We start from the raw sequence: 16,103 nt of genomic DNA, 5'->3' as shown, positions 1-16,103 counted from the left end.
TTTTATTGCATTTTGCCTTAAAAAAGGTTTTAGCGGAATAGGTCAAACAAATGAAACTTAAGTGTGTAATCATTACTATTGCTCAATTTGGATGCTGCTCTTATTTTCTCGGCACATGAGTCTGGCCCATACAAATTGAATGTTATCTTTATTTTTTGCAGTGTATAATTTAGATAGTATTGAAGCTATCGATACAGTAAATATCTATAGAGCGCTAACAGACACAACTGAGGATGTTAGCGCAAAGGGTATCGAAAACCTTGCATCTCTAATTTGCGCACCACAAACAGCGAGTTCTGTGTTTCTGAAATTTTTACTTGAAAAATTTAAATATCAAAATGTTGGGCCGCAGCAGTGTCATTGCACGCAACTTCTCGCAATCCATGGTCCGCTTCAGCGGCCATGGTGGCGTTCCCGGCGAGGTGAGAACATGAATTCAATAAAACCCATCGGTTACATAATTTTCGGAAAATCAATCATCGGAAAATTCTCTTTGAATTCCAGAATCTGCCCTTCGGCCTGACAAACAAGTACAGGATCACCGCCCTGTTTACCATCGGCTGTGTTCTGGGCTTCGGCTCCCCCTTCCTGATCGTCAGACACCAACTGCTTAAGAAGTAGGGCTCTCCCCAGTGGCCGTCGCGCAGCCAGCAGCAGCAACAAATGTAAGGTTAGTTGTTTCAACTGCAAAAAATTCGCTAAAATATATCTTCCAGATGTAAGATGCTTTGAAGGTCCAGCCAGGCGGTGCAGTTTAAATTTAAGTGGAAACGTAATAAAGTTGCCCCAAACTGTAAACCAAGCGGATACATTTTTTCTTTAGCCTTAAGTAGTAGGCCTGGCTTGTCATTTGGCAGACGCTTCAAATAATAGTTAGTGCTCGTCAGCAAGCAGACGTCTTTTTCATAAAAACTAAACGTTTAAAGTTTGTAAAAACAAGAAATTTTATCATGTGGTCCACACTGCGTACCTCGGTGCGGTAAGTAGGAGGGGTTTCTGTGTTTATCCGAATTTTCTACAAGCCTGGCAGCCCATAGAATTTGCCCTGGTCGAAGGGAATGCATAGCCCGATGCGATTCACAATATTCTGGGTTGTTATTGGCACTGTGGGCTATGGTGCTCCATGGCTGGTTGTGCGTCACCAGATGTTCCGTAACACAGGTGGACCTCCACCGGAACCGTAAGTACTACCAGATCGATATAAACAACTACTAAAACATTTGTGTTGCAGCAAACCGGAGTAGAAAAAGATGAAGAAACGAACAACAAATTGCCCATAGAACACCCATCGAACAGTCTGCCTAACTAAAACTCCATAAAATTATACCACTTAATGTTTAGATTCATCGAGCAGCGAATAAAACCACACAAGATGTTTATGGAGGGCATTGCACATTAATTTGATTTATATTGTCGTATCTAGTTGTTTAGCACTGGCGTAGTCTATACAATATATATATTAGTTTTATTTGAAAGTTCAGTACGGATCAGCGCCGGCCATTGGCAAGCATAACACAGTGGTGATGATCATGGAAATTCGTTAGTGGAATTGACTAGGATAACTACATCTCTACAGCTCCTCCTTTTCGCCAAAGTCGTATTCATCCTGTACGGGCGCCTCGTCACAGTACTTGGCCTGCTCTGAGCAGATTTTAATGTCCAAATCCTTGCCCAGTTCTTCGGCTTGGAATGCCTTCAGGAAAATTTCGTCATTGTCCTCCAGGACCTCGTTGCAAAAGTGGCCCAGGCTCTTGTTGAGATCACCGTCTTGCACGAAATCGACCAACGATGATTCAGGATTCATCTGGCCATTGACTATCATCTTCAGCAGTGTGAATTTGCCATTGCTCTTGTAGGTGGCCTTCAGGTAATCATCCATTTTTTCACCTGCCAGGAAGGAATAGAATCATTAGTTGTTGCTAAGACTTGATGTGCTGGCACTTACAGATCTTCTCCATAAGTTCGGTGAGGAACATCTCAGACTTGATCAAGCGTACACGCTTGCTCACCGAATTGCCCTTGGCATCCAAACGGAAGCCACTCACATCGACCTTCTTATTGGCATCCTCCTTGGCAATGGCTTCTTCCAGCTCTATAACCGTGGCCTTGCACACTGCAAAAAATAGATTTAGGAGCGTGTCAACAGGTCCGAATCAGCCTGTTGCTGCCTCTTACCGTGGCACTTGACTTCCTTCGAGGTAAAACTGTAACCTTGCGCCAGCACCACCAGGCAGCACAATACCAGAGCCTTTGTCAGCATGTTTTAGAACTATTTAACAATAATTTAATTAAAGGAGAATAATAGTAGCTCCTGGGACACGTCAGCACAGCGCGAGCGGTTTGAAAATGCGCGAACAGATAATGTCTGCTCTGGGATATACGACTTTAGAGCTACGTGGACTATGTGGCTCCAATTACTCTAATCAGCAGTGTATTTAAATATGCTGTGGGCGGAGAGAGGGTGGCGCGACGCGACAAAAGTCTAGTAAATAATAAATAAATAATTCGAGTACTGACACTCAACAGCAGTGTGACCGACCCGACCAAGTTCTGTTATACATATTCCTCGTTTTTGATATTCCATCGAATATTACCATCTATATAGAACACTTAGCCGTGCCCACATAATTTTAGCCCATTGATGAATAAATTTTCTACACAATTGGTTAGTTTTTAATCCTTGCTTTTATTGTATTTTAGCTAAAACAAGGTTTAAACAAAATAGTTCAACAAAAAATCAGTCGCAATGTTGCTGGTATTTAAAGACATGATGCGTGTATAGGTCTTTGTACACCCTATTTTGTTAATTTTATATGAAGATCAAACGTAATTTATTAAGACCTTTTCTCAAATTGATATTCTTTAGACATATTCAAGTACATTATTAGTATCTTGTGTATATTTATCTCTATCCTGATACCTACGGAGTTTTGGATGACAAACATATTCACAATTCTATAACATCCATTTCCCCCAGGGTATGTGTGCATGGAATTAGCAGCATGTTTGTGTATGGAATGAGACTCATTGTTGCCTAAAGCGAACTGCGGCGAACTCAAATTCGATTCAAAAAACGACCAATTCTTTGTTCCGTTGAATAATACTATCTATATGGAACATTTAGCCATGCCCACTAAATTTTTTACGATTGATGAATCAATTTTCTACCTGATTGACTTGATTTAAATACTTGTTTTTTTCGGATTTCTATATAACTTTGAAAATGAAATCAGTCTATCGACTAAGGCTATTAGTCGATTTTTGTTACATTTAAATATTGCGTTGTTTTCCAACACGAATAAAAATACTAGTTAAGTATGACCATCATCCTGTTGGCGATTTGGCGTTTGAATTTGAAATTCAAATATATTCCAGCGAGGAGTTAAAAAATTTACTAGTATTTACAGCTAAAAAACAACATATATCGTGCGACTTGCGCAATATTCCTAAGAATCATGTAACTCTTGACCGAGTCTGTCTGCTGCTGTACTCCCGCCTAGGCCAGAGAGATGATTATGGGCTTCCAAGTGCTGATAACTTAAAGAGTCTCAGTTCTTAGTGTAAATAGAGAATAGCTCGTGTGTGGTTTGCGCTGCGCTGCTCAATATAAATGCAATCGAATAATATAGTTAACCGGCAAATCATTGGTTCAGCTCGTAAACACACAACTCGGGGCAAAATTCTGTGTTCATTTATAAATGCTCTTATTAACAATTTCGTCTCGCGAGATCGCCTATAATTGGCGTTAATTGAGTGTCTCTTGCACTGTCTCTGCTTTGACATTTGTTTCTGTGTCTTGTGTTTCATTTGCTGTGTTTGTGTGTCGTTGCGGTCGTGTGTGGGGGATCTGGGGTAGGTAGGGACTGGGCTGCTTGCTCGGTTAATTGATAAGAGAGAATTACACACTAAATGCGTTTCGCAATATTTATAGAGCGGCTGCCGCCTGCCCGCAAAACGGAAATGCAACAGGAATCGCTGTCAAACATCTACCAAAACTTGTCGGTTGTTATGGTGCGATTTCGTTGACCCCGCGCTTTAAAGTTGTAATCCCCAATCGGCGATAAGAGATCATTAATTGAGCAGCTATCATAATTGGCATGAATAGAGATCACTATAATGATACCCATTTCCCCCAAGCAGCACGTGTTCATTGACGATTTCAATGTTCTCTGAGCTTTATTTCCAAGCGTGTACATAATGTCTGATTAAAATACATTCCGAAACAGCATCAACGACGGCAAATACACACTGCTTTGTTGTTACAGTAGCCACCCTTGAAGCCCTTCGCAAGACAGTGGCCGGCGCAGGCCGTGTGCTTTACGTTCCATTTCGAAAGCAGATCACAGGTGGCCCGTTTTTGGCGACTGTGCTCGGGGACATTGACATCCTGGACGGGTTGCTCCATCAGCTGGACAGGGGGTCCATGTGTCGGGGACACATCCTCCTCGATGGGCTCCTCGGCCAGGGGCTGTGCCTGCACCAGACACATCACAGCCAACGAAAGAGCAAGGAAAACGATGAACTTCATTCTGGAATCTGATCTGATACTGTTCTGTCCTATTGTGGCATCTGTTGCTTTTTATAGCAAACTTCGCTGCGTATTGTCTGAGCGATTCGCCTAGGGACTCCCATTGGGTGACTTACTCCCCCATTGTCATTTCATTATGCGCGGACACGTCTCGGGGGATTTTATTTTATTGAGAGTACATCCACAATGTGATGGGAAACCCGAAGTCTCGGTACATTTATAAATTGTATTGCCAATATTGGCCATCTTTCAAGATAACAGGGAAGACAGCTTATTCGTCATGCGTCTTTGAAGAACCTTTCTTAACAAATAATCATTGCTATAACGGCTACAATTCGCTTTAGCTTTTTATCCTCTTGAATCTTTTGGCTAAACGGTGTAGAAAAATCTAAAAATATTCCATATCCATTGCAAATCTTGTTTATAGTACTGATCATATGCTGATGCTGGTGGAAATTATAATTGCTTCAATTTCGAACAGTTTCAGCGCTCAACCATCCAAAGGGTTGCAGATACATAGATCCAGATACAGATTCATATACAGATACGCAGTCACAAGACAATAAATAAATTCGACCGAAAAACTTCTTCATAAAGAAAGACAAATAAACAAACAAGAATCACAAAATGATTAGTTGGGTACACATGAGTCGGGCGTGTTGTGTCTGTGTGTGTGTTGAGTGTGTGCATCTGTATCTATATCTATATCTGCATCTGGTTCTGGACTGAACCGAGCTGAACCGACAATCCCACGGGCTGTAGCAGTAGCAGGGCTGTAGAGTCTGACTCTGCTCTGCCTCTGGCTCTCGCCCTCAAGTGCCCCTTGTCGCTGCCTGTTTACCTTTGTTATCGACCATGTTGTATTGAATTTGGCGTCATACTGTCTGGCAGTCTCCTCTCTCCACTGTACTCCAAAACCTCCTACTCCTACTCCTACTCCTCCTCCAACTCCTACTCCTACTCCAGGGAATGTTCGATCGTAAAAGAAGACCACAAAACTGAGTGTGGAACCAGAGGGGGGCAGCCGAAAACAATGCCTGAGAGGAGAGGGTCGGCTATCGCTGCCGTCAGACTGTCTGGCAGGTTTCACACCGAAACGGAGATCGGCAGACCGGGGGACCTGCCTCCTTCGATTGCAGCAGAAGCAGCAGCAGCACCACCAGCTCTATAAATCACAGACGTGCGACGGACGGCAGGAGCAGAGCTCAACGAGTATATAGCTCACGTTTTCCTTTTCTCCTCTCCTTCGGACCATCTCTACCTTTCCGACTCCTCCCCCAGCTCTACCTCTGCGGGCACAGCAGCTGGTGCTGTGATCCCACCAACTGTTGCTTTGGTTTTTGTTTTTTGTTTTAGATGTTTGGTGAGGCAGCCTCTTGAGATGTACAAAGGAACATAAATTTCACACTCGCACACACATTGCGGCATGCCTCCTCACCTCTCTGCTTGTACGAGAGTTTGTGTGTGTGTGTGTGTGTGTGTGTGTGCCTTTATGCTGCTGCACTCTGCTGTCCAGTCTCGGGCGCGGGGCTGTGTCAGGGGAGGAAACACACTAAAAGGCAAAAGCAAAGTAAAAGATAAGATATGGCGGAGACAGAGACACGCCAGACATTGTGGCGACATTGTCGATTTTCAATGCGGCGGCGGTGGCGGCGCTGCACGCCACCAGACCGATCCTCTCTCTCACACACACATGCATACACATGTACATTCATATGCGGCAGCGATACGGCAGGTCTCTCTCTCTCTCTTGCTCTCTTTGTGGCCAGTTTAGGCCTCAGCAGTATCGTATCGGCCGGCCCGGCTATATTCTGCTTCGGCGACTGCGTCGGCATCGGTGGCTACTCTACTCCTCAACAGCTTGGTGGATTGGATGCCAGTCGCAGTCGACAGAAAACTTTGCGACCGTTTGGTTGGTTGGTTTTGGTTCTTCAGTTCGTTTTTTGATTATTTTCGGACGGTTTTTGAAATTTCACGAAACAACGGCAAAATCATACATAAAAAGCAGAAATCCATTATATAAACAAGATCTACAACACCTTAATGCACGTACACACATGCACACGTGTAATACATATGTACATATATGTATGTTCACGTATGTAGGTGTAGAAACAGTTACTATAAATAGCCAACGGAAATCGATAAATAAATAAAGCGCTAAAGTAAAAGTTCTATCTCCTCCTCCACACCATACACAATACACCCACACACCCACAACAAGAGAAGAAATTCTAATTGCGACTTTGCAAAAAACAGTTTGACGGTGAAATAAATGCATATTTGAATATTTGAGTATAATGCCGATCTTCAGTCATTTTTGGCTCTAACTGTGAACACGAACACACAAACACTTTGCCGCGAAAAAAAAGAGTTAAAACAATTAAAATTGCTTGCACTGAGATGTTTGCGCGATGTTTATTCCTGACCTTGTTCGTGGCGGTCATGGCGGCGGCCGGCAAGAGTGACGATCAGTCCAAGGAGCGGCGACTGGAGCAGACAGTAAGTGTTTAATAAAAAGATAAAACATAACATATGTACCTATCGTAGTATAGTACTGACTAGTATCGATATCCTGACTAATGGTTGAGTGGATCGATCATTGCCAAAAGCTTTGCTTTAAGTCCTGCCTGCACTTCCATTCCGCTAAGACATACAAATGATCAGCACTTCGTAATCCCAAGAAAACACTTGAATATTCCAGGTATTAAAAGTGCCTCTTCGGCTGGGCTTGTCCAAAAGGCAGACAAAGAAGAAGCTGCTGCCACTGATGCTGCTGCTGCTTCCATCTTCAACTACAGCTTGTGACTTCTACCACTTCTACCTAACCTGCTGCCGCCGCGCTGTCTGCCAACTTCGTCTTGGCCGGGAGTTTGCCGGCCCAGGTCTGACCCGCCCCGCCCCGCACCCCCACCTCTTCTGTGTCTCTCCATCATTTTTGTTTTTGTTTCATCTGCCCGACGTACGAACGAGTTTCGTTTCGTGTGGCTCGTTCAGCGAAAAGCCAAAGGAGAACAAAAAAGAACAGAAAACGGTCAGAAGCGTTTTCGAATTGGAGTTGGTGTTGGTGTTGGCCAGACCCAGACCCATGCCCAGGCCCAGGCCCAGACCCAGGCAGAGCAGAGGTTTCTTTTTTGCCAATGCCACTAAGCTGCCTGATGATGACAAAGTGTGAAGAAGTATTTAAAGTGTTATTCTTGCCGTTGGGATCCCTTTTCACATCGCTGCTCATACGAGCCCTCGGTGCTCTTCGTCTCCTTCTCCCGCTCGGCGAGCGTGAGAACTGTCAGTCAATAATTTTGTCGTTATCTCGGTAACAATCCTTGAGCTGTCTCCATTTATAATTTGTGGCCCTGTGTTTGAGAGACAGGGTGCCCCGGCCGTGGCATCAACAGCAGCCCAAGCGCAGCCCAGTGGCATAGGACACAGTGACTTGGATTCCCAATCCAGGCACGTTTTTGGGATAACGCCCTATTTATAAAAAGCAAATAATAATATGCAAAGGAATGCCATTTGCATTTCCAATTAGACATTCTCATGTCATTGGCGCCGACTTCGACTGTGATCGATGGCATTCCGTGTCAAGTACGCCTCCCCAAGCCGCCCCTCCCCCCCAACCAAGCCCAACAGATGCCACACACTCACACTCACACACACACACACTACTAAGCATACACTATATTTCGAAGAACGGACATCGGATCTGCTGATTGCAGCAATACGATGGCATACGAGTATTCTGGCCCGCTCCCCATTCGTCCGATATCTGTCTGCACCTCTGTACAAATGTATGTACATATGTATCTGGGAGTCGAAAATCACCTGCGCACTCCGATTACCGGCGAGCGCGTGCTGAAAGCACACAATTTGGATTCTAAATGTTTACAGACATTCTATTATTTTTGGTGCATGTACTATGCACAGAAATATGTACATACATGTATGTATTTGGGCAACAAGATAACACTGGGGCAGGTATTACGAGTATGTTTATTTCTCATAAAGGCTTCTGGCTTCTGGTATTTAACAACATCAAATTTACCTTTGGGGTTTCTAAATCGGTCTTATAAATGATCTCAAAAACGTTCTTGGTTGATCTACAGTTTTATCATTTACAGAAGTCAGTAGGACTACATAGTATGTTTATTGCTCCAATATTGATATTTGTTTAGAAAAGATGAATCGAAACCCATTGTATACCTTTTTAATTGGATTTTGTTGACATTTTCAAACATACCCAGACCCAAGTCGTTTTTAAGTAAAGAAATGTTTGAACAAAATGTATCTAGAAGTATTCTCCCGCCGCGTGATAGGCCAGCGAACATTATTTTTCGGGGTATGCGTCATAGACGCTGGTTGAACCAACCTTCGTACACGAGAATTCGGTGGGAGCCACTTATTCGGGCTCGAAGTTTGTCGGACTCCACTGACCAGCAGGCACAGCATAAAAGGCGCCTCGTCCATACACCTGTAAGGTCATGCAGCGTTCGCGATTATCCTGCGATGTGATCTGCAAATATTAAAATGATTAAAATTAAAATTACCGTTTTGGCCCACCGAGCGATGGGTGTGCCGGCTGCGTATCTCCATTCAGACATTCAGACTCCGCAAATGGTCATTGCTATGGTTTAAGATGGCATCGACAAGAGACTGCAAGATTCTGTGGTCAACATCAAGTCGGTTACTGGGGTCAATTCTTACTCAATGCAGCAGATTCGATTGCGCAGGCTTCACGGGTCAGGTGGTTAAATGCAGAGGATTATTCTGCTCCGGCCGGGTGTGGGCCTGTGCTCAGCCTGTAGGATCTAGGCGGATGCTAGCAAGCAGATCTGCTGATGCTTAAAGGCTAAAAGGTTCTTTCTTTCACTATCATAGTCAGTGCCACAAAAAGAAAACGAAACAATAGCAGGAGTATGACGATGGTATACTCCTAATCTCCTATACTTTTAATCACCATTCTGATTAGAGCTTTGTCTAAGGAAAATCCATGAATTCGTTATAATATGGAAAAGAAATTTAAAAAAAAAACATCAACAATTTGTAAGCTTATTTTTGTACAAAGGGTTATTCCATGGAGGGTTATCAGGAGGATATCAGCAGAATCAAGATTGATGCGGTGCTTGAATGCCGCCAGAAATCGCAACTTTTCTGGGCTGGTTAGTAATTGACCTTTGATTAGAAAATGTGAATCGAAACCGCTGTTCGTATTGTATTGTAAAATGAGTAGATCCACTTTCGCTTTCGGCATTTGCAAGGCCCTCAATTAGTATCGTATCCTAATATTTTATCCAAAACATATTTCAGCTATTGGACAATAACAGCAAAATCTAATTAATGTCCAAATGGACGTGGGCTGGCCGAACAAATTGGCGACAAAAGGCGCTGCAGTGGCAGTATTAAGTGCTACGCAATTGTGTTGGGGTCCCCCGTCCCCCCACATTTATTTTTTTAGGATTTATATACCATATAAATTTGTACATATGTACATAAATATATGCTTACATACATACATATGTATGTAGATATGATTTTGTGGGCTAAACAAGAATTCGCGCACTCAGCAGCAGCCGTGCCGGCACGGCCCAGGCATCCCAGGCAGCCAGTTGGTCGACACGACACTCGACAACATCCAAGCGACAACGAAAGCGACAGGCCGCCATAATTTCGGTGCTGATTTTTGGGTTTCGCATGGCTTTTTGCACATTGCTCTCGTATTTGCGATGCCATTCAAGTTATGGGCCTGACAACTTTGATTTTCATATTAGCCATGTCGCGTGTATACGCCCCTGCCGGGCCAGGCGTTCACTGTTCGCCAGCCATTCCGTATGCAAGTCAGAGTCGAGCGGCCAGACGCTCGGCGACTTGGCCATAAATGCGATAAATCATTTTACGCGTGTTTGATTCTATTTAAGCGTGTCTCCCCGAGCGGGGAGAGTGGCAGTGGTATTGGGAGGGAGCGGTAGACAAATGCTTCACATTCACAATTGACACCTCTTCCTTGGTCCTTCCAGCTGAAACTGTCTGCGTGCGCCGCCAAGCTGGGCGAGTGCGATGAGAGCGAGGGTCCTGTCTGCGGCACCGATGGCCAGACCTATCACACCCGCTGTCACCTGCTCCGGGTGCAGTGCAGCGGCCATCCGGTGAGCCTCAAGTACCGTGGATCGTGCAACGGTAAGCGATGAGCAACGTGTCACATGTTCTGCTCCGATTCTAACGTTTGCTCTGCCCGATTGCAGGCTGCCTGGAGGCTGCCCAATACGCGCGTCGCCAGCAGGCACGCGATCCCAAGTATTTTGTGCCGCGCTGTCGCAAGGACGGAAACTATGCTGCCAGGCAGTGCTACGGAGAGGCTGGATGCTGGTGCAGTGATAGCATGGGCCGTCCAATTGAGGACACCTCCACCTCGTCGCGTCGCAGGAAGCCCAAGTGCCGGGCCTACAGGCGCAACCGTCGCCGCTTGCCCACGCGGCAGATCAGCTACGATGAAGACTCTGCCAGAGGCAGTGCTGAAGCAAGCAGCAGTGGGAGCGGAACAGCTGCTCATCGTCAATGTGGCAAGGCGGATCGCACGGCTTTCAACAGGAATCTGATCGAGGTGTTCCGCAGCGAGTACTTGCGCTTTGGCCCCAAAGAGACCCACTCAGACGCCGCCATCTTGGACTGGAAGTTTACCAGGCTGGATGCGGATGGCAACCAGTTGCTGGATAGGCAAGAAGTACGCGAGCTGAAGAAGCTCCTCAAGCGGGTGAGTAGCGGCTGTTTATGTGCCCTGTAGACGCCAGGTCAGCCTACAAATGTACACCCACTTTAATACAAAACCAAACCCATACATATTGCTGCTTTGTATGCGAACAGGCGGTGAAGCCGCGACGCTGTGGACGTGCTTTTGGCAAGTACTGTGATGTCGTCAACAAAGACGACAACCTGTCCCGCATCGAGTGGAGTCTTTGCCTGTTCAAAGATTCGCATAATCGTAAGTAAAGCTATTAATTAATTTTCCTCTGTTTTTGCACTCGAAACTAACAAAAGATTTTGATACATATCGATTATTATCTTAAATAAAACTTTATCCCAGGGATTGGAGGATAATTACTAACTTCCATCAACATAATAATCACATCTGGTATCTGTGTGTTGTCTTGTCTGTATCCAGGTAGTGGCGCAGTTGATGTCCCCAATGGCAGCTTAGCCACGGCACCGCCACACGACATGCACTATCATATTCACACCACAAATTCGAATAGCAACAACCACGATCATACCAACACCAATATCATCGGCAGCAGCAGTCCGCACTCATACTCGGAGGATCTGGGCGTTGGAAGCGAGGACAATGATGAGAACTACGACGATGGTGCGACCGGGTATGGCAATGGGAACGGCGAGGATGAGGACGAATCGGACGCCTCGAGCATGCACCATTCACGCACATCTCTGAACTATCCGTCACTAATTAGTACGTACATACATAAACGCCTCTGTTGTGTCTTGGGTGCAGAGCACTAACCAAAATTAGTAACATTCATATCCATTTGGCATGTATCCAAAGGGCAGAATAGAATGTATGTTAATGCCCATATCTTGACAGTGCTGAACTCAAAGACGCCGGAATCGACAAACACCGAGAATGAGGGCGAGTCCAACTGCTGGGTGGATCAGGCGGTGGCACTGGAGGAACAAGGCGTAAGTTCCACCACATCTCTCTCTTTAAAAGTGTAAATATTCAAATGGAAATCCTCTGATTTGTATTCCACAGCACGGTGGCAAGAGCAGGTTCTATGTGCCCGAGTGCATGCCCGATGGACGCTATCAGCGAATCCAGTGCTACAGCTCCACCCCATACTGCTGGTGTGTGAACGAGGACACGGGCAAAAACATTCCGGGCACTTGGGTAAAGAACAAGCCGCCCCAGTGCGATGAGGACATCGTCGTGCGACCCATGAAGGGATGCACTGAGCCGCGCAAAACTCAGTTCCTCAAGGAGCTCAAGGCATACCTCAACACGCAGCTCTCTCTGCCCAGCAGTCCAACGAGGTAGGATTAGAGGCGGAACCCTGTTTTATCAATTCGTATTAATAGAATTTTGAACAGCACCAACTCGACCATGTGGAAAACGGAAGATGAACGGATTGCCACGCTCAGCTTTGTGTATCTGGATAAGAATAAAAACAAGTCGTGGGAGCGCAGAGAATGGAAAGTGTTCCGGGATCTGGTCACCAGTGCCAGGTGAGCACCATCTTGATAATTCAATCATAATCACATTTGTGCTTTATTAACAATCCACGTAATCTCCCGCAGCAATTTACGGAGATGTGGCAAGAAGATGCCGCGCTACTGTGATGTGAATGGTGATAAGAAGATCTCGTTGGCCGAGTGGCTCAATTGCCTGCAATCCTCCCCACGGGCGCAGAGTGCCACCACAGCTAAGCCGGCACAGTCAAGTGAGTAGAGAATCTGAGAGGCTTGAAGAATGACTGATAGTGATTCTTCGCTCCGTTCCAGATGAGACAGCCAATCCGAAACGCCAGGGATTAAATCCGCTGGAGAAATATCTTAAAGATTAGTTTGGGAGAATGGTTCTTGTTCTTTTTGCTGCTACTGCTACTCATTAGATGTCGTCGTGCCATGCCACACACCCACACATCAACACACACCCTACACCCTAAACCCTACACCAACACACAGACACATTCCTAGCATATAGATTCTACGATTTACAAGTGTATGTTACTAATTCTTAATTAGTATTGTAAATATTGACATAAATGCTTAAGTTAAACGTAAGGTTTTTGGTAAATCAGGACATTGACTTGGATTTTATCCGGATCCGGGTTTTATTAGCGCAGCTTTTCCACGAGACGATCGCAGTTGACCAGGCCCAGGAGCAGCTTGGCGACATACGATAGCAGCAGTAGCACCAGCGTGGTCACCTCCATGATGACAAAATGCGATATGGAAGAGCCGATGTCCATCCAGGAGCCCTGATTGCGTACCAGAAACAGGAAGTTTAGACCCATTATGTCGCAAATGATCAGTAGGCAGATGAAGATTCTCTGCTCCTGCTCACGTGCACACTCGCAGTGGGTATAGACAATGGACAAGTTCAGCACCACCGGCAGGAGCAGCTTCAGCAGCACCAGGCCCATGATGATGAATGGCAAGAAGGTGCTAAGAAAGCAACGCGCAATGTTGGGATCAAACGAACTGATCGATGCAATGTTTCCGCTGCCAAAGAGCGAAAAGAATGTATAGAGTAGAATGGTAAATGCCAGGCGCAGAACCGATTTCTCTGAGCTCCGGGAGCTCTGGGCGGCGAGCGATAGGCTCAGTTCCATGGTGAGTAGCTGCACGAAGACGGATTCGTATGAGGTGCAAAGAAGGGCATAGAGTGAGCCCAGATTGAAGCAGATCTGGGCCAGACGCACCTCCAGTTTTGACTCACTGTTGAATAGAATGGAGGCAAAGGCGTAGATCAGGAACGACCAACTGGCCAGGTGAAGTGCAATGGGAACCCCAATTTGGTTTGAATGAAGATGCACACAGATGACGGTGTTCACCAGGACCAGAGCGTTGCAGTATTTGGTGTGATTGGTAAACCGGAGGCGCTGCTCCTTGCACCACAAAGCATTCACGACTATGAGCACAATGCCAGCTAGAACTAGATACCAGTTCTGGTAACCCACTGACGGAGGCAGAAGGGGGAAACAGGCAAGGATAATAACCAGCGCCAGCCAGGTGTAGAACTCCCGAGAGTTAGGCACGAAGTTTCTCCAATTGTTATAGAATCCAAAGGCTACGAAACACAGCGAGATCAGACGTCGCTCAAAGAAGGTAAACACCATCAGCTCAGCGCATACAATAATCAACAACAGTTGCGACGCTGAAGTCATCCGGGCAGTTACTCCAGGCTGACTGCTGGGCACCGATGCTGACGTGGATCCACACGCCTTGGGCTTCAATGCCATCATCCATACAGGCATCGGGAGCAACAAATAGAATGCAATTGCGATCGGCGCTCGCTGCGCCACGAGAAAGATTAGCAACAAGAACATGGAAACATCCAATGTTATTCTGCACACTTTTTCTTGCTTTTCAAGCATTATCTGGAGTTTTCCTGCCGTGTTCCTGGACAGCAATCGGTACAGGTAGAATATCCAACCAAGGAAGGTGGCCGTAGTGCTTAGCAGTAAACAATTGCGATAGTACCCGTGATAGTAGTCAATTCCCTTTAGAGTAAGCTCCATAACGACATTGCTCCTGGCCAAAGATTTCGCATAGGCTCTTTCCGTGCGAAGCTTAACTATCAGCTGCTTGTACGTATTTATATCTGCCGGCGACAGCTGATCGAAATTTTTCAGAAAGTCAGCGAAGAACCCTTGCCTGTGCTGCTCCAGCAGCTTTTCGTATTGAGCTAGCAACTGGAGAGCATTGCTGTGAGCAGCCATGGCCTCGTACTCCTCACTCACAGCCATGTAGCCGGTCGGCAGTGTCCCAAAATTGTTCATTGGAGGAGGCAGGCCTACCAGTGCGGACATCAGTGGTGTCAGTTGTGCCTGCTCTAGCTCGTGGAGCGGTAACTGGAGGCCGTCATCGTTGGCCACAAATTTGCGGGCTCCCACAGTGGAAGCGATACGGGAAACTCCTGCGCCCCAGAGCATGAAGGGTGTTTCGGTTTCATGTGGGGCGCCAGATCCATGTGAGCCTAGAAATGATAAATCCTATATTATGTGTATATTAATGAGTTTTAGCTTGCAAACCTGAGTCAGTCATGCCGTGGTCGGAAGTCAGCAAGTAGACTGTTTTCTTATCAGGAAAGACATTATCAAATTCATTGTAAATTTTCCAGATGCCATGCTCCGTAAAGTTTAGATTTTCTAGGAAAAGCGGTGTTCCCGGCTTGTGGACGTGACCGGCCGTATCGAGGCCCAGCAAATGCATGAAGAAAACAACCGGTTGGTATTTGCGCAACTCATCCTTCTTTCGGTTAAGGAGAAACCGCACTTGCCTGAACACCCATTCGTCCAGCTTGTAGGTTTTGTGCTTTCCCGAGAAGTCCATATCATGAGAGTATGCATCGAAGTACATTCGGGGGTCGTTCTCGCCGGCCAGCTTTTGGAATATGTTTAGAATGTCTGGAGCTCCCCAGGAATAGCTGTGACCACTGCGATTGAGCACCGTGTCAAAGTCAATGGGATTCTCCTTCCAGCCTTTCAACACTGCCGATGGATCCTCGTAGAGGCCGGCTAGCAAAGCTATGTGACCCGGTCGGGACTCGGTGGGCACACGCGTGCGAGATATTCCAACCAAGCCTTCGCGCATGAATATCTCCCGCAGATGCGGCACATGCCGGCAATTGTCTTCGAAAAACGAAGCGGCGCGGAGTCCATCTGTGACAATCAGAACCAAACGATTCGCCGGGGCTTCCAGTCCGTATCCAATAAATGGTGTCTGTGGCTTCAGACCATTGATAACGGGGGATCGAAAGTATATCACAAATATCGAGCCCAGAAGCAGTACATGGACCACCAAGGCGTAAACAATCCACATATTTTTATTTTACAAATTTAAATCATAA

At 45.9% G+C, this 16,103-nt stretch overlaps 5 protein-coding genes across 9 annotated transcripts; 2 read left to right on the top strand and 3 right to left on the bottom strand.

The window, feature by feature from the left end:
- The first annotated feature begins 250 nt into the window (after window positions 1-250).
- LOC108158871 (cytochrome c oxidase subunit 7C, mitochondrial) lies at window positions 251-802 on the top strand. Of its 2 annotated transcripts, none has more exons than XM_033392076.1 (3): window positions 251-422; window positions 505-670; window positions 717-802. In XM_033392076.1, exons 1-2 carry the CDS (start codon window positions 339-341, stop codon window positions 619-621), a joined length of 201 nt encoding a protein of 66 aa, XP_033247967.1. In that variant the 5' UTR covers window positions 251-338; the 3' UTR covers window positions 622-670; window positions 717-802. The 2 variants fall into 2 exon arrangements, with proteins under 2 accessions (XP_033247967.1, XP_017147100.1); XM_017291611.2 differs by having other exon boundaries at window positions 253-422; window positions 505-665.
- Window positions 803-1,373: 571 nt separating this feature from the next.
- On the bottom strand, window positions 1,374-2,496 carry LOC117188352 (protein seele). The gene is made up of 3 exons (XM_033392075.1): window positions 2,176-2,496; window positions 1,946-2,113; window positions 1,374-1,887 (listed from the first exon to the last, which is right to left on the bottom strand). Exons 1-3 carry the CDS (start codon window positions 2,258-2,260, stop codon window positions 1,571-1,573), a joined length of 570 nt encoding a protein of 189 aa, XP_033247966.1. The 5' UTR covers window positions 2,261-2,496; the 3' UTR covers window positions 1,374-1,570.
- A 1,654-nt stretch (window positions 2,497-4,150) lies between these two features.
- On the bottom strand, window positions 4,151-4,562 carry LOC108160937 (defensin). The gene has a single exon (XM_017295225.2). The coding sequence runs from the start codon at window positions 4,526-4,528 to the stop codon at window positions 4,229-4,231; it is 300 nt and encodes a 99-aa protein (XP_017150714.1). The 5' UTR covers window positions 4,529-4,562; the 3' UTR covers window positions 4,151-4,228.
- Window positions 4,563-6,398: 1,836 nt separating this feature from the next.
- LOC108158455 (SPARC-related modular calcium-binding protein 2) lies at window positions 6,399-13,307 on the top strand. Of its 4 annotated transcripts, none has more exons than XM_017290742.2 (10): window positions 6,399-7,030; window positions 10,540-10,699; window positions 10,765-11,273; window positions 11,384-11,501; window positions 11,682-11,984; window positions 12,078-12,211; window positions 12,285-12,562; window positions 12,620-12,754; window positions 12,827-12,969; window positions 13,040-13,307. In XM_017290742.2, the coding sequence occupies exons 1-10, from the start codon at window positions 6,932-6,934 to the stop codon at window positions 13,090-13,092; spliced, it is 1,932 nt and encodes a 643-aa protein (XP_017146231.1). In that variant the 5' UTR covers window positions 6,399-6,931; the 3' UTR covers window positions 13,093-13,307. The 4 variants fall into 4 exon arrangements, with proteins under 4 accessions (XP_017146231.1, XP_017146230.1, XP_017146233.1 ...); XM_017290741.2 differs by having other exon boundaries at window positions 13,031-13,307; XM_017290743.2 differs by having other exon boundaries at window positions 6,400-7,030; window positions 12,117-12,211; window positions 13,031-13,307.
- LOC108158450 (GPI ethanolamine phosphate transferase 1) lies at window positions 13,230-16,098 on the bottom strand. Its single transcript, XM_017290735.2, has 2 exons — window positions 15,286-16,098; window positions 13,230-15,230 (listed from the first exon to the last, which is right to left on the bottom strand). The coding sequence occupies exons 1-2, from the start codon at window positions 16,073-16,075 to the stop codon at window positions 13,366-13,368; spliced, it is 2,655 nt and encodes an 884-aa protein (XP_017146224.1). The 5' UTR covers window positions 16,076-16,098; the 3' UTR covers window positions 13,230-13,365.
- Window positions 16,099-16,103: the final 5 nt, after the last annotated feature.

The sequence above is a fragment of the Drosophila miranda genome, chromosome 3 (genome assembly GCF_003369915.1).
Source record: "Drosophila miranda strain MSH22 chromosome 3, D.miranda_PacBio2.1, whole genome shotgun sequence".
Classification (NCBI taxonomy): Eukaryota; Metazoa; Arthropoda; class Insecta; order Diptera; family Drosophilidae; genus Drosophila; species Drosophila miranda.
The sequence above is the reverse complement of the archived record's forward strand: the minus strand, read 5'-3'. Positions and strand labels throughout refer to the sequence as shown.